We start from the raw sequence: 21,889 nt of genomic DNA, 5'->3' as shown, positions 1-21,889 counted from the left end.
CACCATGAAAGTGAAAATGAACATCATAAATAATCTCAGAGAGAGGAGACACACCTGCCGATTTTGGCCGCTCTTTTGGTCCGAAGTGCTTGACTGTTGCTACCATCATTAAGGCTGAAGATTTAAGAATGATGAATGAGGGGTCATGGATTCTGTGCACTGCAACATGGAGATCTGATAGAAGAGGTGATCCTTCAGGCTTACCCGGGACAATAATTTAAGAAGTTAGGCGTTGTCATTGTATTATTATTTCATTTAATTATTATGCATTGTCTTTCAATGACTGTATTTCACATGTCCTTTGCATGTTCTGTGTAGTGTGAGTGACTTATGAGTTCATTTAGGTGTAATCTAAGTAGAAGTTCCGACTTAAATCACAGTACAGAACTCATCCGTAACCCGAGAACCAGTGGTATTTACATTTAATTCAATTCAATTCCATTTATTTTCATGCAAAAATGTAACTTTAGCTGCTACACGGAACCAGTTTATTTATCATATGTTTTAATTTGAAGAAACAAAGACAGCTGGACATTTGTCAGTTTATTGTTTTTATTTTTTGTGGTTGAAGTCCCCATCATCTCATCCACCAGCAGCACCAGCACCATCACTTGGCAGGCGAACGAGCCGCTTGTGGCCGACTCACTCCGCTGGAAAGGAGGTTGAAATGACGGATGCGGCCATGGGAGAGATACCCGGGGAAGGTTTATTGACATCTGAAGAAGCCGTGCAAGTTTAGGGAGGAAGCCACTGCCTCTTCACTTCCACCGACCCCTTCCTCTTCCTCCTCCTCCTCCGCTGGCAGAAATTTATAAAGAAGAAAAAATCCGACGAGGGAGGGAGGAGGGGGGTTGATTATACGCCGAGGCTGAAATCGAGAGGCGAACCCAGGGAAAGAGAGTCATTCGTACACGGGACTTTCCCCCTCTTAATCCCCCCGAAGGAGGGGGAAAAGTCGCAATATTGGACACGAAACGGAATGCGCTTCTAACGGCGTGAAAGCGCCCGCAATTGTGGATACTTTATATATTTTTATTTCGAGAAAAATATGGCCGAGAACGTTCTGGACTCTGGCCCGCCTTCAGCCAAGAGGCCTAAGCTCTCCTCTCCGGCACTTTCCGCCTCTGCCAGCGACGGAAACGGTACGTATGGTTGGAATATATCACACATTGACTTGTTTGTAAAGTTTTCGTCGTTTTCCCACTCGTTCGCTGCGTGTGTGTATGAGCCAGAAGGTGGGCGAAGACGCGGGATTTGCTGTTGTGTTTTTGTCGTAGCATGCTAACGTTAGCGTGCTAGTAGTAGAGTGTGTGTCGGACGTGAGGAGGGAGTCCTCCCAGCTAGCTCGCGTGCTTTCCAGCCATTTACAGCCGGAGCTAGGTGCTGTTAGCCGCTTGCTAGCTAGGCGTCGAGCTAGCTAACCAAAGACTGACTGAATTGGTCTTTTAAACCGAGGTCGATTACAAAGTGAAATACAAGCTCTAGTTGGGATAAAGTTGTCATGTTCTAAAGCTTCATTAAACTGTCAGCAAGGCCTTCTCTTTGGGTCGCTAACGTGAAATCTGTTCCCCCCATAAACCCAGCTGTCCCTTGGCTGATGGCAACCGTGAATCGTGTTAACGAAAGCAGAGGTTGTCCACCATATTATTGGCCTTTTTGTGGAGCTAAACGTTGGGCCTGGCGGTTAAGCTTTTGCTTTAGCTGCTTGTGTTTTTGTGCCTAAAAGACTGGCCTGTTCGACAAACTATGTAGCATGGAGTATGGACAGCGCCATGTCCAAAGCATCAAGGTAGCCAGCAGACACTCCTACATTCAAAACTTAATTGTTTATGACTTATTTTCTTCTGAATAATATCTGTAATTAGGTTGTCAGTGCCAATTTTTCCTAGCGAAGTCATTACAGCCATTAGACACATGCATGACACCCTGTATGATGCATTCAATGATAAAGGCAAATACCGACACTACTTGTCTTTTAGCCCATTGACATGACTGTCATCAAAAGAAAATATCAATACGGTCTACAGAAGTAGTCTACAGTGTGCCAACAATATATATCACCTTATGTATCATTTTGTATATTTGGCTCTTTTTAAAGCAATATAAAGTAACAGTAGTGTACAGGTTGTGCAAATATTTGTTTGCTGTATTAAGAGAAAACCAATTCCCATTTTAGTCAGATTTTCCATCAAAAGTGTTGCTATAGCCATTGTTGTTCTTGCTGTTAAAGGCAACATACAAACTTAATTATGTTCTTACCAGCTGTGAAGGTAGTATTTCTATGATAATGCTAGTTTATGGCCCATTTGTAACATGGTGCATTGATGTAGAAGTAGGTGTATTCTGTTCTAGCAGACATTTTTGGGTGTGTATTTACACACCTAGCCCTCACTTGTGGTGTTATGCCGAGTGTGCAGCAAGCTGTAGTATTTTCACTGTCAAACTTGTACAGTTAAGCGTTTTCCACAAGTAAATTTTAACTGTGCTTTCCCCCCGCCCTCCCATTTCAGATTTTGGCTCACTGTTTGACTTGGAGCATGACCTGCCAGATGAGCTGATTAGCACTAATGAACCAGGCCTTGTCAATGGGGGAGATCTCAACCAGTTGCACACCACACTGGGGGGAGGTCCCGGGGGTCTGGGTCCTGGAGGAGGAAGTGGAGGTCCAGGAGGAATGGGATTTGGTCTCGGTCCAGGCGGAGGTGCCGGCGGCATTAGTGGAGGCCAGGATGCAGTAGCCAAGCATAAACAGCTGTCGGAGCTGCTGCGTTCAGGTGCACCTACTTCCACCCCGCAGGGGCACCAAGGAGCCATGGGGAGCCCGGGAGGTCCCGCTGCCATTGGGCAACACATGGCCAATATGAAGGGATGCCCTGGCCAGGCACCTCAGCAGATAATGGGGCAAGGACAACAGCACCTTTCTCCTCAGCAGCAGGCGAACATGATGCAGCAGAATGCCGTCGCTGGAATGATGGGTGGCATGAACAGAGCTATGATGGCAGCACAGCAGAAAGGAAATAATGGACAGCCGCAACCAGGCATGATGGGGAACCAGGTGATGAATGGTACTCCCAGGATGGGCTTCGGGAACCAGGGGATGGGTGGCAGCAGCAACCTGTTGGCTGAAACATTACAGCAACAAGGAGGTGCGGGCCAGCCAGGCATCAGAGGCCAACAACCTGGAGCCCTGAACAAGGTAAGGACTCTTTCACGGTGTGAAAGCGACATTTATTATCAGCAAACAAAAGCGTAAAACATTTGTAAACTTGAGATGCATTTTTGCTGAATTAGTGTTAGTGTGGGCAATTCATCAGAATTGACAGAATGCATTTAGTGTGTATGCTGGGTGTTAACCCTTTAGGTGCCAGAGCTTTTTTTTTTTTAGTGTTGTCAAAAATGCGTGGATCGTGGCACGGCTGGTGGTATATAGCCAACGAAAAGGTTTGCTGCTAATTAATAGATTAGACCTGAGAATACAATGATAATATTCAAAGGCATAATGGATAGATACTTGATATTGGACATTTTCACAAGATGATTTTGTGGACACGGGGTTCTTAAAAGTTCTGAGCCTGGTGATATCATAATATGCACGAGTCGACTAAATGTACTCCCTTCACAAACTTTGGGTCATTCTGATGATTTTTCCTGTTTTCAGTATGCCTTTATCTCTGTCGATTTTCAACCTAAAACCCTTTTGAAATAGTAACCTCAAAACTGAACTGCACTCATTGCTTTTAATGGTCAGCTGTACATTTTTCCTGTATTATCCCATATTTATACATTATTACAGACTTATGGTGAATTTCTGTGGAAGCAATGGCCTATTTTCGGAGATAAAAATATGAAAAAAATAAAAAATCCGCTCTACATTCTTTTAGACAAGGGGTGTCAAACTTGTACCACGGAGGGCCCGGACACTGCACGTTTTCTTTCCAACCGGTCACTAAAGCAGGTCATTTTAATGATCGACACCTCCTTCAATTTGCAGGAAGGAGCTCACCAATTAAATCATTTGCCAGAGAAACTGCACTGACATAAGTTTTAGACTAATGCAGTGCTGCACACGGCTGTGCTAGTATGGCTAATTTGTAAACAAAGGCACATGTATCGGCATTATGCTTGCAGTTACAAATACTAGTACTCCTTGCAGGAAACAAAGAGCAGAAGTGAAGTCACGTGTATAAATGTTCTTGGTATGGGAATGTGCCAGATTTGAGACTGATTTCACTTTGCAGCCTTATGGATGAGAAATAAATTCAAATTGTAAAGGAGCTTCTGAAGATTGAACTTGGCTGAAAAGATGGAGAGAGCTCCATGCCTTCGGTGTACTGAGACAAAGATGAAATATTCCATACTAAATTGTTGTTGACCATAAGATAAGTCATTTGCTTCCAAGCAGAGTGTAGTGTTCCCTCGCCGACAGCAGCCAAACTATGCTTTAACACTATTTCTCCGACGCAAATGTGTCTCGCGTCTGCGCTAGAGACCAAAGCGATCTGAATTTGAAATGTCTCTATTTACATATGTCAGTACTTTAACAGCGTCTCCATCGTTGTGAATGTCATTGCTCGGGAACTTGTTTGTTTTGAGGCATGTAGGAGTCCTGGTAAATCACTGGTGTTGATCATTTACTTGTCCATTTTTTCTTTTAAAATCTGATTTTAATGTCAAACTCAGAGGCATATTCTTGTGCATAAAATTCATTGTTGATGAAGTCCTTTTGCCAAAGTCCACAACCATGCATTTCTATTTGTATCAATGTTTGGACAACTTATAGTCAGTTCAAATAGAAAGGGAGTTCTCTTTTGTACTTGGTTGACAATAACGTGGCTCACAATAACGATAATATGTCGATATGACAACTGGGTGAAAAAAAAAAACAAACCCACAGAATCTCATGCCTCTCAAGTAGATGAAGTCATTGTAGGAAAAGCAAGGATGACCTGTGCTCCCTTGATTCACTTGCACTTCCAACGATGCACGAGTGCCATTTGGGCACCTGACTCGGGCTGCAACTTACGATGATTTTCTTAGTTGGTTAATCTGAAGCTTGTTTTGATTAATTTATTAATTGTTTCTGCTTTAGATGGATCATATCAGTATGAACCAAACACAATTAGTGGTTTCGTCCACAACACAAAAATGTTGATCTTTTACAAATTCAAAGTTGATGTGTATGGATATTTTGTTTTGCCTTATTGGTCTACTTTGCATGATAAAAGAAGTTAAAAAAAGATTTTAAATCATTTTTAATAAAAAAAAAAGATGGACACCAAAATAGGTACTGCTTAATTTGATAATTGACGACTCATCGATTCAACTCTTGTGCTGTACTGCATGTGTCTGAAAGTGTCGCTATTTAGCGCTCATGTTTTCCTATTTTCTCCCCAGATGGCAATGATGGGCAACCAGGGGGTTCCCTTTGGAGGTCCATATGCAGGGCAGGGGAACCAAGGACTGGGTGCTGCAGGGCTGGGCCCTCAACATCAGAGCAAAGGTCCTTTGGGCAACAGCATGGCTCAGTTTAATGTGGACAAGAAGAGTCAGCCCATACAAGCGATGGCCACCATGGTAAGAAATAAAGTAACAACTTCATCCAATTTAACCTTGACAGTTCACCACCTCTCACCATTCACTGTTATTTTTAATCTGACTCGACACTGAGCATTGACTTTGATCTCTTATCTGGTCTTGTATGTTGTCATTTTTACCTCCTTTTGTTTCATCTTTTTCATTTTATCTTTATTAGATGTTTTGCGTGTTATATTCATTGACTTGTCCTGTCTGAGCCGTGCCAATTTGCTCACACTTCCACTTCCCTTGCAGGGCTCCCAGCAGTCTCAGTCAGGTGTTAGCCCTTCAGTCGCACCTGTAGGAGGGGCATCTGGCATAGTTCCCAATGCTCAGGGAGGTCTGGTCGGTCCTGGTACCCAGGTCTCGGCAGCCTCCGCTGCAGCTGGAGCACCGCCCACTGCTGATCCTGAGAAGCGCAAACTGATCCAGCAGCAGCTTGTTCTCCTGCTTCACGCCCACAAATGTCAGCGGCGGGAGCAGGCCAATGGCGAGCTCCGACAGTGCAACCTGCCTCACTGCCGCACCATGAAGAATGTCCTCAATCACATGACACATTGCCAGGCTGGCAAGAATTGTCAGGGTGAGTAAAAAAAAAACTGGCCGATCAGTTTATTGTGCGTTAGTCTGAAAACGGGGATTGCGTTGTCTTGGCTGAATGTTATAGCGAATATTATTGACTGTCTAGCCAATAATGAGGAACGCAAACACCACAGGAACAGATCTCAATTTCTTCCCTTTCATCCTCAGTCGCTCACTGTGCGTCATCAAGGCAAATCATCTCCCACTGGAAGAACTGCACTCGACATGACTGTCCAGTCTGCCTGCCACTGAAGAATGCTGGAGACAAGAGGAACCCACAGTGTGAGTGTCTGTATCTGACCAAAAGTATTTCTACTCCCATTTTTTTCATTAGAGGTTCTCCACTCCTGTCATGATTTCTTAACAATTATTGGGCATGACTATAGTTAGCTTTATTGTCAAAATGATATAAAAGGTTTTAAATAGGTTGGCATAGGGAGTCAGTCCTGTGTCTAATTGTCTTCAATTTTCTAATGTCCTCACAGCTCTTCTGGGTGCAGCGGGTGCAGGTCTGGGCAGCTCCCTTGGGTCAGTCCCCGGTAGCCAACCAAGTGCTCCTAACATCAATCCACCGAGTCAGATTGACCCCAGTTCTATAGAAAGAGCCTATGCAGCCTTGGGTCTCACCTACCAGGGGAACCAGATCCAGGGTCAGCCTTCCCTGGCCAACAGGGCCAGACAGGGCCTTCAAGGGCAAGCTGGTATGAGGCAGATGAACCCAATGGGTAAGTTAGCCAACTCAGACATTTAAAGTGACACAAGAGAAACGGGGGATGCAAATGAATAAGAATTCTGTCCCCTCTATTTCTAGGGTCCAATCCTATGGGAGTTAATGGAGGCGTGGGTGCTCCTTCCCAGAGTCAGCAAACCAACTTGCTGCAGGACACGATGATGCATCTCAATGTGAATAACCAGGGGTAAGACTAACTGCATTTTTTTTAAATAAAGACAAAGGTATTTTATTTTTAAGATAATGGTTTGAAGATGCTTCCCGTTTTGTCCTCTAGCCTGATGAACGATGCCAGTGGGGTCGGCTCCATGCCCACAGCAGCCCCTCCCTCCGCCACAGGAATGCGGAAAAGCTGGCATGAGGACATCACGCAGGACCTGCGAAACCACTTGGTGCACAAACTGTAAGTAGTGATAATTGTATTTAATGATGGTTATGGATTATTAATATAGGATGTTTTCAACAAGGAACATAATATAATTACATTTGCACAAGACCTTATGTAACTTTTTAATACTTGTCAGTCTCTCAGCAATTACTGACCTGTTCACTTTCTATGTTTACCATAATTTCCAGAAAATTTGCCCAATAACAAAGTGAAACCCAAGCAATAGGCTTTCATTCCCTTCCAAAAGAATAACCTTGCACTAGATTTAAATTCAATATCACCATGCAGTTACATTCCATATTAGCAATACTGAAAAATGAACTGCAGAATAATAACGTCATCTTCTTTTCTTTTCTCACCTACAGTGTTCAAGCCATCTTTCCAACTCCAGATCCTGCGGCCTTAAAGGATCGTCGAATGGAGAACTTAGTGGCATATGCCAGAAAAGTTGAAGGAGATATGTACGAGTCTGCAAACAGCAGAGTAAGTTCCCATTAATGCCATTTTATTGCTTTGAAATCCTGTGATTATTTGTTTTCATTTGAATTTTGTATTCCTGTGACAGGCTGAGTACTATCACCTGTTAGCTGAGAAGATCTATAAAATCCAGAAAGAGCTGGAAGAGAAGAGGAGGACCCGTCTCCAGAAGCAGGGTCTGGGTCTTGGCCCTGCTAGCATGGGTCAACCTCCTGCTGGACTGCCTCCAAGTGAGTGGCGCATGCAGACTTGGACTCAGTTGGCATAGTTATCTGCTGGACTGGGCACATTAATGTAAACAATAACTATGTTGTGTGACAATCTCACATTGTGTTATTTTGGCACTCATTCATTGCAGTTGACAAATTATTTAAATTAGAACACCCGTATAATGAAAAATATATCAAGTTCATAAAGTAACGCCCATATCACAGCGTTCATCCCCCTGTTTTTCCCAGACGGCCCCCTTCCCGATCCGTCTATGGTACGACCCACTGGACCAAATCAGATGGTCAACAGGATGCAAAGCCCAGGTACAATTTTTGGGAACTCGGCCGCAATATTTTTATGCATCACAAGCAAGCATTGTCCTCAGCAACGATGTATATTTTTAAGAGTCAACCTATTACCCAAGAAGAAACCAAATCCGATATGTCGTATTTGTTTGTGGTTTCCAAATGAAATGTTATATCTCTTAACAACAGTGGGTGTGTTTTATCAGGCATGAATCAGTTCAGTCAGATGGGGATGCAGACCATGGGGCAGAGATCCACTCCTCCACTGTCTGGCAATCAGGTCAGTGCAAAGTCACACACTCTGTCCCACACCTTTGCTGTAATGCATTGGCTCACTCGGTCATTGATTTTTATTTTTTACTGTCAATCGCTTAAAATATTTAATCGTTTTGTCTGTAGTTAACTTGTAATTGATTGCAATTAATCCCAAATTGAAGTTATCCATAACTTGTTGTTATCTATAAGAAGTATACTTTTTGAAATATCTTTTGAAAGACTCCTATCAACAAGACATTTTGAAGTCCTATTATACAGCTATTAACCTAATGAATTGGCACATTGAAATCCATATGGTGATACTAAAGGCAGCATTAGATATACAATCTTGACTTGCCACACCAGTAGTCCAGCGCTTATTTGTTTGTGCAAACCTCTAGATGGGGATGGTTGGACCTCGGATGGGTCAGCCTAATGTCAACCAGCTACAGAACCAGTACATATCCCAGGGACAGTTTCCTGGTTCAGGACCAGGGGTCGGAACAACTCCTCCTGGGATGGCCCAGTCTGGACCCCAGGGAAGCATGGCACAGGTAACATGGAATTAATTATACAGATTATGACACAGAACGTAACCACTAAAATCCAAGTGAAACACTTATCTGTTCCAAAGCAGGCATGGTATTTATCATTTGTAGAATGAATATGATTAGTGAAATTGGGAATTGCATGTTTTAAACTTAAACTGTCTGTTTATATCCCCAGACACAGATGGGCACTCCTCCCTCTCTCCCAGTTGCTAGTCCTTTGGCACAGCCAGGTTCTGCAAGCGGTCCTGGCGGAGTTTCCACAGTGGGACCCATGGGCCCTCAGAGTGTCGGGGGTGGAGGTCCCAACTCGGCTGTTGGTGCCTCTGCCTCCTCAATGACTCCTAATTCAAACCAACAACCTAACTCCATCCCCCATTTGGGAGCCATGCGTGGTAGTTCACCCTCGCCGGCTCACAGTCGGTCGCCTACACCTCACCAGACACCCCCGAGACTAGCAGGGTCCCAGACGCCTCAGCCGCACACCCCTAATGCATCGCAGCTGGTACCACCTCAAGCCTCCCAGCAGAGCCAACTGGGCCAGGGCCCTGGTTCCAACAAACCCCTCCAGCAGCCTCACGTTGGGACTGGCTCTTCTACTCCTTCTCACCCGGGACTCGGCTCAAGCTCAACACCGCATGGTGCTCAGCTGCCACGCACTCCGGTCAGTGTGGTTTAGCAGTTTACCACCACTTGCACACTAGTCACTTCAATGCAAGGTTCTTCCTGTGGTGGGGTAGATCCTTCAAAGTTTGGTCTAATAAGAATATAATAAACAAAATTAGCATATTTACAAATAGTGTGGAAAAATATAGAGAATTAGCTTTAGTGAATACATAATAGTTAAGAATTTAAATTGATATGATAGGTGAATGGTCTACCTTATTTCATCACTGTCTGTCATAATTTAAAATAGTATTTTACTTACCATCACATCATACTTTTTCATAGCCAAATTAATGTGAGATATCTGACCCTTTTCCACTCAGATTAATTCTGAGATGAGTGTGATATTTCATTGCAAATGTGCAGTAGAGCATCTACCTGTGTTTCCTAGTCTCAAGACTAAAGTGATTCTCTTTGAGTGTTATTTACAACTAAGAATCACACCATCTACTGTATATTCTCTTAACAGCAGAACATTATGCCTGTTGTTCCAAGTGCACTGAGAGTATTTCTTTTTCTCTCTCTAGTTGTCCCAAAAGGGTTCATTCCAAGCGGACAGTCAAGCCCTGACTCCTGCCTCTGTCAACAGCGTAGACACGTCCTCCCAGCAGGCGCAGTCAGACACCACGGCTGCTGTTCCTGAGCCCAAAGTAGAGGTCAAGCAGCAGGATGAAGCAGAGGAGAGCGATGCTGGAAGCGTGTCCAAGGGGGGCAAGCTCAGCAACGTGAAAACAGAGGAAATCCCTGTGAAAATGGAGGTTAAGAAGGAGGAATGTCCCGGTGAAGGAGGCAAAGGAGTTCCAATGGATACGTCATCAACCCCGCAAACACCCGTTGTGAAAACTGAAGATAAGAAACCAGAGGTGAAGAAGGAGGTGAAAGAGGAAGACGTGTCATCAGAAGCAGCTGTTTCGCAAGCTCCAGCAAAAAAGAAAAGTAAGGAATGGTTGAATTTCCGATTTTTTAATGTACATTTTGAAAAGGGGTTTTTGTATCTTTTTTATGTGTGTGGGTTGTACATGACTATCTAACTTTATCTTCACAGTTTTCAAGCCAGAAGAGCTTCGCCAGGCTCTCATGCCAACACTTGAGTCTCTATACAGACAAGAGCCAGAGTCGCTACCCTTCAGGATGCCTGTTGACCCACAGCTGCTGTGCATACCTGTACGTTTCTGCTCAAACTGTTCCTGTTTTGCTCTTTGATGTTGCCACCATGTTTCTATAATTCTATATGGTGAAATAATTCAATTAGGTAAAATACACTTTTATTTTCTTTGTAGGACTACTTTGACATTGTGAAGAACCCCATGGATTTGTCCACTATCAAGCGGAAACTAGACACAGGTGGGTATTTTTATTGCTCATCGTGACTAGGGACAATTCTAATCGATGGACATTATCACGGAAGCTCTTATGAATATACGTATCTGTTACTATCAGACATGTCCAAAATCCAAGTACATGTGTTTTGATTATAGGTCAGTACCAGGATCCCTGGCAGTATGTGGATGACATCTGGTTGATGTTCAACAATGCCTGGCTGTACAACCGCAAAACATCTCGAGTCTACAAGTGCTGCTCCAAACTGGCGGAGGTCTTTGAACAGGAGATCGACCCGGTCATGCAGAGCCTAGGCTACTGTTGTGGAAGAAAGGTGAGACAAACCGGCTCCCTCCTACAACATACAATATAAACATACCACATATGGATAAGTTGTCCATAATGTCATGTGTCGTGGGTTTCAAATGCGTAAAGTAAGTCACACAAGTCCACTCATAGCTGAAAGCAGTAGCTTTGTTAAAATTGACCTTGAGCACAGCACTGCTACAATATATCCTATTTCTCACTAGACTTTATTGTGTTTGGTGTTTGCTGGCAAATAACACACCTGATTGCTTATTTCTGCTTAATTCTAAATCAATTCATCATCCCTCACCTTAGTTTACTAACCTTGTGTGATTATTCCCAATCGTAGTTATCACTGTGCGAAATCATACATTAGAAAATACGTCCATTTGGTTTCAGTTGAATTGAGTTTTGTTAGTAATTACCAGCGGCGGGTGTGTACAAGGTGAATGATTTAAAAAATATACTGTTTTCTTTGCTTCTGTCCTTCAGTTGGAGTTTTCCCCTCAGACCCTGTGCTGCTATGGAAAGCAGCTGTGTACTATTCCCCGAGACGCTGCTTACTTTAGCTACCAGAACAGGTAGGGGGGGCAGAGAATATTAAATGGCCATATGAGGGAGAAGAGTTGATAGTAGAAGTGATGATTGTTGAGATGATCATGAAAATGTGTTCATCAGTGTGTCATTTTCATCACGTTTTTTCACGTTGTGCCTAATACGTTGGCATTTTAAAAGTCGGGCTTTTCTTACCCTGTTATGGAATTCCTTCATAGTGTCATTGTTATATAGGGCACTAGAGTTCCTGCATTACGGAATCTCCCGTGGATATTGACATATTGTGAATGAAATGCAGTAATCGGGAGGAGAAGGAACGTTTGTGTGGGGATATATTTCCCCAGCGGACCACTCATTCATAGCGACATGTCCTCACAAACACTAACCATAACCACGACTACAAGAGTTACCCAGCTATCTTACTTGGCAACAGTCAAAATAAATTTTAAACACACACCATACTTCCGGCCTTCAAAGTAAGAGCATATCCTGTCATCGTGGAAATAAAACAACAGAGTCTTTAAAAGTAGCTTACATTAATAAAAAGATTGCAGCTTCTTTAACCACAAGCACGGATGTGATCGTTTGTTGAGGATTCTTTAGCAATGAAAGCAAAATTGTCCAATGGTGTGTTGCGTCAATAAATGTAATGATTTTTGTATTTATGTAAGTCATTTATTCACTGACACTCTAAACACACTATAGTGAAAACGGGAAATAAGTAATATTTTGGGGGAAAAATAAACCAAATTTCATAGCGCTCCCATTTTATATCTCAGCAGTTCGCCACTCAAGTCGGAGCATTCAACCTGTAAATTCCCGACTCCTTCATATTTGGTTAATTGTGTACTCTTGGGAAAGTCATACCTTGCTCGAATGGGAAGAGACCCAACTTTTAAAATGAACCAGAGACTGAGGAATCTTCTTAACTGCATTTGTTGACTTGTTTGCATACAACCCCTTCCCTCCAGTTCTTCCCCCTGTTAAGCGCCCATTGATTCTGCTCATGCTGCAATTAGCTGTCTTGGTGATTGTTTATGCTCATCCTCTGTGTCCAAATTGCTAATGTTTGCTTTGCCTCGGCTCTCTGCTCTGTGTTGTCCTGAATGTTTGTCCTGTCACGTTCTTGGTCCATATTACTTGTCTGTCTTCCTATCGTTGTGTGTTTTTATTTTTTTGCTTTGCGCAACCATGAACCGACAAAAACCACCCCCCCACCTTTTCATGATGACGACTTCCTGCTCTCCCGTGCTCTCCTCCTGCTTGCTGCCTTGCCCATGTTCCACTTGGGGACCTGCCCTCCCATGTGCTGTCTGTGATTGACTGTGCTGTGGGGAAATGGTGTAGCTCACCAAAATTTGGGCTTATTGCTGACAGGTACCACTTCTGTGAGAAGTGTTTCAACGAGATCCAGGGAGAGACTGTGTCCCTGGGCGACGACCCCACCCAGCCACAGACGTAAGTATTGCCACATTTAACTTATACAAAAGCTACATTGAAATTAGATTTAATCGTGCTGATATTTCATCACATCATGCTCAAACTAGGTCCAATGTGACCTTCAAACTAACATATTATCAGGGTATTATTATCAGGTCCTTTGAGCCTTTGGGACTTGGGTGGAATAAGCATGAATTGTTAAACTGTAATTCTCTTCCTGTTTAACCTAGAAATACAAATGTGACTCATCGGGTCATTTCTGTAGAGTAATAATTCATTTCCTTTCATTCTACTTTATTTCAGCTCTATTAACAAAGATCAGTTTGAGAAAAAGAAGAATGACACACTGGACCCTGAACTGTAAGTTGGCCCCTTGCTAATGTTTTATGTGGCCATGGAAGTCAAATCGATTTGCTTTTGACATTCATGTATTTTGTATCTCTTCATCATTCTTGATCATTCTTGATTTCAGGCTTGTTGAATGTTTAGACTGTGGACGCAGAATGCACCAGATATGCGTCCTGCACAATGAGACAATCTGGCCATCAGGGTTAGTAGAATTTGTTGCCTAATGTAGACTCCGAAAACGCACTTAATATTGACTCAACTTACACTTATTTGGTTTGTTGTGATGCAACAGTTTTGTATGCGACGGCTGCCTAAAGAAGACCAATAAGACAAGGAGAGAGAACAAGTATTCTGCGAAAAGTAAGTGACTTCTTCCTAGATGTAGGAATTGCTAAGATTCCCCTGGGTTACGCCATAGGATGTATTAAAGCTGAACTGAACTGCTTTTCAATTGGCATGCCTACTTCTCGAGTTTATGCTGTTTTAGCCATTTGTTCACTGAGCATGCGTTACCTGACTCTTCACTCTCAGGGTTGCCTCAGACGAAGTTGGGCAGTTTCCTGGAGACGAGGGTGAACGACTTCCTCAAGCGCCAGAGCCACCCAGAGGCTGGTGAGGTCTTCATCCGCATGGTGCACGTCTCGGACAAAGTTGTGGAGGTTAAACCCGGCATGAAATCCAGGTATGTCAGCACCAGGAAGGCAAAAACGTACACCTATACTTTCTTTTTTTTATCAGTGACTTGCCGTCAGGGCCTCACCAATCATCATGAAAAATACAAAAACCAATATTAACCTAAAATAAATATTGTCAGTAACTTTCAGAAAATCAAATGCATTCAATCAATGAATGAATTATTTTGCCTGACAAGATCAAGGATTAAATACCTGAACATAGCAGGAGGTGATCAGACTTGCAACAAATTATTAAAACTTTTACTGGAGGAAAAAAAGGGTATGTGTACTTTATGTATACTCTTCCATTTTGGTTATCCTCTTAATGAGCAACTTGTACTATAATTAAAAAAATGCCAAAGGAGTCAGTGCCCCACTATCCTCACCGCATATCATAGGTTTTATGTCTCGTTGAAATGTGGTTGTAAATACTCAGGTGTGCTTATTTACATTATTATTATTACATATAGTTTATATATTTACACACACATACATGTACATTATTACATGTGCTTATTTTGTTGACGTTTTCTTTTGCGTTCTTTTGTTTGTGTGTGTGTTTTTTTCTTTAGATTTGTGGATAGTGGAGAGATGTCAGAGTCTTTCCCATATCGGACAAAAGCCCTTTTCGCCTTTGAAGACATTGATGGAGCAGACGTCTGCTTCTTTGGAATGCACGTTCAGGAGTATGGATCGGACTGCCCGCAACCTAATCAGAGGTACGCACATTTCAAATATAACACCCTCCCCCCCCCCCATGTCCTTTGTTTTGTTGGCTGATTTCAAACTTTATCATATATACAGACGAGTTTACATCTCCTACCTGGACAGTGTGCATTTTTTCCGGCCACGAAGTCTAAGAACAGCTGTTTACCATGAAATTCTCATTGGCTACTTGGAGTATGCAAAGAAGTTGGGGTAAGATTTGGATTTATTTATTTTGTTATTTTAAACTGATGTTGTCTGCAGTACATGCTTGAGCCCACTTTACACCTAAAGTCTGGCTAGTGTGAGTGCTCCGAAACTGTGAACATGCACAACATACCTTTCTCTGTGTTTTATCCTGTCTGTTCATCTGCATCCAACTCACCTATTTAAGCTTTGTTTGGTCTTCTACAGCTACACAACTGGGCATATCTGGGCTTGCCCACCCAGCGAGGGGGATGACTACATCTTCCATTGTCACCCCGCTGATCAGAAGATCCCCAAGCCTAAACGGCTGCAGGAGTGGTACAAGAAGATGTTGGACAAAGCTGTGGCAGAGCGAATCGTGCATGACTACAAGGTAGAGGGGCACGATTAAGTCTATTTTTGGGGGGAGTGTTACTAAGTCAGCAAAGGTTTTTTACCGCATTTCTCTTGTAAATCAGATTGATAATGTTTAACTCTAAAGTGATGAGGTCACTACCAGTAATGACACATTGCATTGTATCCTCAACCCTCCTCTAAAGGACATCTTCAAGCAGGCCACAGAGGATCGTTTAACCAGTGCCAAGGAGTTGCCTTACTTTGAAGGTGACTTTTGGCCCAATGTGCTGGAGGAAAGTATTAAAGAGCTGGAGCAAGAGGAGGAAGAGCGGAAGAGGGAGGAGAACAGCACTTCCAATGAGAGTATTGATGTAAGTGATGAGGAAGAAAAGACTCCAGTTGTTAACATTTCGGGTTGTTAAGTCACACTGATTCTCTTTGGTCTGTAGGACAGTAAAGGTGACAGTAAAAATGCAAAGAAGAAGAACAATAAGAAGACAAGTAAGAACAAGAGCAGCTTGAGCCGAGCCAATAAGAAGAAGCCCGGGATGCCCAATGTTTCCAATGACCTTTCACAGAAACTGTATGCCACTATGGAAAAACACAAAGAGGTAAATTACAGGAATTTCTCAGTCACTTCTCAACAGTGTTCCCTCGTTTATCACGGGGATAGGTTCCCAAAATAGCCCGCAATAAGTCTTAATAAGCCGGCAATTGCTCTAATACACCACAAGGACACAGAACACAACAAATGTTCAGCAAAATTCATTCAAAATAGCGAGTCCATGAAAGGTGAACCATGATGTCGCGAGGGAACTTGGTATATAAAAAATTTAATAACTTAACTCTCATGCGTTTCCTTTCCCTTCTCTTGTCTATTCCTCCGTAGGTGTTCTTTGTGATCCGGCTGATCGCAGGCCCAATGGCCAATGCACTGCCCCCTATCGTCGACCCCGATCCACTGATGGCATGCGACCTCATGGATGGCCGTGACGCCTTCCTGACACTGGCCCGAGACAAACACCTGGAGTTCAGTTCATTGAGGAGGTCCAAGTGGAGCTCCATGTGCATGTTGGTGGAGCTGCATAATCAAAGCCAAGACCGCTTTGTCTACACGTGCAATCTGTGCAAACACCACGTGGAGACTCGTTTCCACTGTACCGTCTGTGAGGTGAGTTGTGGAAAGGGCATTGCGGTGTTGGCTTTATTTAATTACGTTGTCATTCATATATTTACTCATCAATTTCATCATCTCTCTCAGGACTACGACCTCTGCATCACATGTTACAACACTAAGGGCCACGAGCACAAGATGGAGAAGCTAGGACTCGGTTTGGATGATGAGAGCAGCAACCAGACAAGTACCACCACTCAGAGCCCTGGAGACTCGCGCCGCCTCAGCATCCAGCGCTGTATCCAGTCTCTGGTCCATGCCTGCCAGTGTCGAAATGCAAATTGCTCTCTGCCGTCCTGCCAGAAGATGAAACGTGTCGTTCAGCACACAAAAGGCTGCAAAAGAAAAACCAACGGCGGCTGCCCCATTTGCAAACAACTCATTGCACTGTGTTGCTACCATGCTAAGCACTGCCAGGAGAACAAGTGCCCGGTGCCGTTCTGCTTGAACATCAAGCACAAGCTACGTCAGCAGCAGCTGCAGCACAGGCTCCAGCAAGCCCAGATGCTGAGGAGGAGGATGGCCAGCATGCAGAGAGTAGGCAAACCTGCTCCAGGAGGAGCTCCGGGGGGCAACGGCCTTCCTTCTCCAGGAGCCAACAACGGAGCAACCGGGCCTGGTACGCCCACATCTGTCGGAACGCAGCCTCCGACGCCTCAGACACCCACCCAGGGAAACATGCTTGCGCTCCCTCAACAGCAGGGAGTCGGGGGAATGGGAGCAGCTGTGCAACAACAGCAGGTTCAACAACAAGGTGTCGCCATGCCTCCTCAGCATCATCTCCACCATCAGTTTCAGTCGATGGGTGGAGGGGCTGTGATGAACTCCCCCCAGCAGCAAATGGTGTCTCAGCTCCAGCAACAGCAGCCGCCCAATGTCCAGCAACAGCAACACCCGGGTGGCTTGCCGCCATACAATCCCAGACCTCCAGGGGCCTCTCCTCTTCACCAGTCCATGGGCAAACCTGGACTTGGTCCAGCAACTCCACCTCAACAACAACAACAACAACAACCACCGCCACCCAACCAGGTTCAAGGATCCATGCCTGGGGCAACAGGCCAACAGCAAGGACCACCTTTGGCCGCCGTAGAGACTGCCTTAAAAATCCTAGCAGAGACACAGCGGCAGATGGCTCAGTCCCAAGCTCAGATCAGAGGCCTGGGACCTGGGGGGATGATGCCCCAACATGCTCACCACCAGAACAACCAGGCCCAGATGGGCATGCCCCACATGGGAGCTCAAGGTATTCCCCCGCAGGCTCAGGGAATTGTAGGCCGGACTATGTTAGACCCGCAGCAACAGGGCATGCTTGCTGGTATGCAGCAAGGCAGCCCCCAGTCTCAGTTGCCTCCTCAAGTTCAGCAGCACCTCCAACCGGGAGCTGGTGGGCAGCTTCCACAAGCAAACCAGCAGTGGGGTGCTGGGGGACCGGGGATGAACCCACAGCAAATGCCGAGCATGATGGGTCACATGGCGGCGCAGCAACAGTCGGCGGTTGCTCAGCAGCAGCCGCTTGGTCAGCAGCAACCCCAGCCAGGAAACCGGGGGCTGATGCAGGTGATGGGCGTCGCAGGAGGAGCGGCGGGTAATCCAGCCATGCCAGGTGCAGGCGGATCAGGAAACTTGCCGCAAGCGGCGCTACACGACCTTCTGAGAACGCTACGCTCCCCGAGTTCGCCCCTTCAGCAGCAACAAGTCCTCAACATTCTGCGGTCCAACCCCACCCTCATGGCGGCTTTCATCCGGCAGAGAGCTGCCAGGTATCAGGGCGCTCAAGGTTGTGCTGGAGTACAAGGCGGGCCTCTGCAAGGCCACGGAGGTGTGAGGTTCCCAGGGGCCGCTGGTGGTCCACCTGGCGTCGCTGGGCCCGGGCCCAATCAGCTGGCCAACATGGATGGCCAGCATGTTAATGTGAACCAAGCAGGCCAGCCAGTAATGAACATGGCTCAGGGGGCCGCTGGAGGCGGGAATATGCCGACCATGGCTCAGCTTCAGCAACTCCAACAGCAGCAACAGCGGCCGATGTTGCCCGGGAACCTACAGCAACAGCAGATGGCCGTCTTGCAGCAGCAGCAACAACAACAACAGCAACAAGGAGCAATCAGAGAGATGTTCATCAGAAGACAACAACAACAGCAACAACAACAACAGCAGCAGATGGCCAACCACGGACAATTCCAGCAACCTCAAGGACTCCAACAACAGCAAGGACAGCAGGGCTTCATGCAGCCTGGGATGCCACCTTCCTCCCAACCTCAGCCCGGGGTAGGTGTAAGGGGTCCCCAGCAGCAGCAAGGAGGGCCTCAGGGTGGTCCGGGGCAACTGGGCCAGCAGCAAGGCTATCCAGGGAACGTCTCTCAAGTGACTGCAGCTCTCCAGCAACGGCTACATCAAATGCAAATGCACCAACAGCAACAAAACACCATGGGTGGGCCTCAAACGCAAGACGGAGGGCCAGGCGGAGGTGGCGGCAGCGGACCAGCCAGCGCCCCGCTCCAGCCGGGGCAAGCGGTGTCGGGGCAGCAACAGCAAGGCGTACCACAGACATCCCAAGCGATGCTCCACCAGAACATCCACCAGAGGCTCCTCCAGCAGCAGCACCTCGGAGGCGGCTCCCCGGCCCAGCACAGCAGTCCGATGAGCCCCCAGCAGCAAATGGCGCAGTCCCCGCACCCCCACCTCCAAGGACAAGGAGGACTCGGTCCGGCCGGTGCGCTCACCAACCAGGTCCGATCGCCTCAGCCGTCGCCGCGGCCGCAGTCGCAACCTCCTCACTCCAGCCTGTCCCCACGCATGCAGCCCTCGTCGCAGCCGCAGCCCCAGCCCTCGCCGCATCGCATTTCACCGCAGACCCAGACCGGATCACCTCATCCCAGTCACATAGGTCAGCATCACCCCAGTATGGCACCGCCCCAAACGCCACAACAACAACAACAACAGCAGCAGCCGAGTGGTTCCGTGGATCAGTTCAGTTCGGATCAGAACTCCATCATGTCACAGCTGAGTGGAATGGCGGCCATGCACGGAAGCCAAGCGGGACAGTCGGACATGTTGGCCGCCAATAATAACAACAACAACAACAACAGTAATAACGGCAACAACAACCAGGAGCTGGCATCGAACATTAACCACAACACTTTGGACCTCATGTAGCCATCATTCATGCTCTGATCCTTTTGGCCCAGACGACTAACTGCCATGAAGTGACAGTCTGTGGGTTTAGAAGTTTTAATTTTTTATTTAAATATTTTTGTGATGTATACATAAGAACTGAAGCTTCCTATGGGAGATGCAGCATCAAATCCTACACGTCAATAAAAGAATAAATTAAAACAATGGTAAGTTATTGCTGTTAATATATATATATATATATATATATTTTTGCCAATGTGTACAAAAATAGTGAAAGGGCAACGTTTCAGGTGGAATTTCTTCCATAGTCTATGACACAATATTTTTGGGGGACTGAGAATTTTTTGCCTTTTTATGAATATTTTTAAGATTTTAAATGTGGCTAAAAATTACGTGAGTTGACAAGATGTACTTTTTTCTTTTTTAAATATTTAGTTTCCCTCTTGAAATACCCAGTCATGATTGTATCTATTTTGCAGATGATAATAAGTATATTTTATTTCTGAATTTATACATTCTGTTTCTGTCAGTGCATCATAAAACACGCTTCAAATTTTTTTTTTTTCATCAGTTTTTCAGGTCTTTTTGTAGTTTTTTTTATCATCATTAAATGTTGATGGGAGGGTTGGTTTTAATATTTTGCCCCTCCCCTGCTGCACTCTCCAAAGAACTGGCCAACCTTAAGAAGTGCAGTCGGTCCTAATTAAATTGGTGTACATATATTTGTCTTCCTCTGAGTTTTTTTTTTTTTTTTTTAATGATTTTTATTCGGGTTGCTGCAGAGGTTCACAGAATTTCTGTCCGGATGCTTTTAGTCAATCTCTCCCACTCATGTTAGTACTGTACAGTTAAGAAATGTTGGATTTAGATACTGTATTTTGTAATGAAACATGTTAAAAAAAACAAAAAAAAACAACATTGTGTATATATACTTCAAAACCCTTTCCCACCCCTTTTTTCAATTGGATATTTGCTGTGTGTGTAAAGCAAAAAACATCCAAGTACTCCCGAGCGACTGTACAGTATTGAGATCTTTCTTTCCTTGGAGATTCAGTATAAGGTGTTGGACGCCACACGCACCGATGCGCCTTTTTTTCTGTGTTTTTTTTTTTTTTTTTGCAGAGTCAACAAATCCCACACTTGACCAATCTTATAACTCGCATGTGAAAAGCCAACATGAGGCTCGATTAGATTCAGACTAGCTTTTTATGAAGACGTGCTCACTATTTTTCCTCAAAGGTTGCTGGGTATGGGAAGGTGTTAGAACCAGGTGGCAATATATCTTGAGACTTATTTTATAAAAAAAAATTTAAAAAAACACAAGGAAAAACTGTTTTTTTATATATATATAGATATATTATTTAATTTTATTTTTGGGAAATAAAACTTGAAGCTACAAGAATTATTAGATAAATGGTTTTGTTTTGTATTAAAGATATGGTGATGCAAAACGACACTGCGGACAGTCCTTTCATTTTGCCGTGGGAGTATACATTTTACCATTCTCTTGGAAGAAATGTTTCATGTACATGAATATAGATGTAAACATAGTCACTGTACAAACTGATGGCAACTGAACAAAATGTTTTTTATAATTTCCGCTCCAACAGAGAGAGAGAGAGAGAGAGAGAGAGAGAGAAAGAGACTGGAAGTAAGACTATTTAAATATTTGTTAAGTATTCAAATGGAATCTTTGACCACTTGTTTTTGTTCTTGTTAACGATTTTGGTGCTTGCTGAGAGAAAGCAAAAATAACTGTTGCTCCATTTTCATTATTTTTTTTTCTAAGTTATTTTGGTGGTCTGACTGTTTTTGCCAATAAATTAATTGTACAATAAAGTATGTTTGTACCATTGGGGAAAAAAAAATACTTCACTGGTATTTTTTTTCAAAACTTCTACAGTAGTACCTCAGTTTTTGTTAATAATTCAGGTGAAAACGAACATGAAAACCAAGG

At 44.4% G+C, this 21,889-nt stretch overlaps 1 protein-coding gene across 4 annotated transcripts; it reads left to right on the top strand.

The window, feature by feature from the left end:
- The first annotated feature begins 627 nt into the window (after positions 1-627).
- On the top strand, positions 628-21,789 carry ep300a (E1A binding protein p300 a). 4 transcript variants are annotated; one of them, XM_058061933.1, is made up of 31 exons: positions 628-1,142; positions 2,511-3,196; positions 5,395-5,574; positions 5,830-6,157; positions 6,325-6,438; positions 6,642-6,881; positions 6,968-7,073; positions 7,164-7,289; positions 7,640-7,757; positions 7,840-7,981; positions 8,210-8,284; positions 8,473-8,546; positions 8,923-9,075; positions 9,248-9,733; positions 10,263-10,671; positions 10,781-10,899; positions 11,016-11,079; positions 11,214-11,389; positions 11,854-11,942; positions 13,294-13,374; positions 13,660-13,716; positions 13,829-13,906; positions 13,997-14,064; positions 14,236-14,386; positions 14,951-15,097; positions 15,183-15,296; positions 15,498-15,663; positions 15,830-15,997; positions 16,076-16,237; positions 16,516-16,797; positions 16,888-21,789. In XM_058061933.1, exons 1-31 carry the CDS (start codon positions 1,049-1,051, stop codon positions 19,951-19,953), a joined length of 8,319 nt encoding a protein of 2,772 aa, XP_057917916.1. In that variant the 5' UTR covers positions 628-1,048; the 3' UTR covers positions 19,954-21,789. The 4 variants fall into 4 exon arrangements, with proteins under 4 accessions (XP_057917916.1, XP_057917914.1, XP_057917915.1 ...); XM_058061931.1 differs by having other exon boundaries at positions 13,264-13,374; XM_058061932.1 differs by having other exon boundaries at positions 6,325-6,444.
- The last annotated feature ends 100 nt before the right edge of the window (positions 21,790-21,889 follow it).

This window comes from Doryrhamphus excisus, chromosome 22, assembly GCF_030265055.1.
Source record: "Doryrhamphus excisus isolate RoL2022-K1 chromosome 22, RoL_Dexc_1.0, whole genome shotgun sequence".
Classification (NCBI taxonomy): domain Eukaryota; kingdom Metazoa; phylum Chordata; class Actinopteri; order Syngnathiformes; family Syngnathidae; genus Doryrhamphus; species Doryrhamphus excisus.
This window is presented reverse-complemented; position numbering and strand designations above follow the sequence as displayed.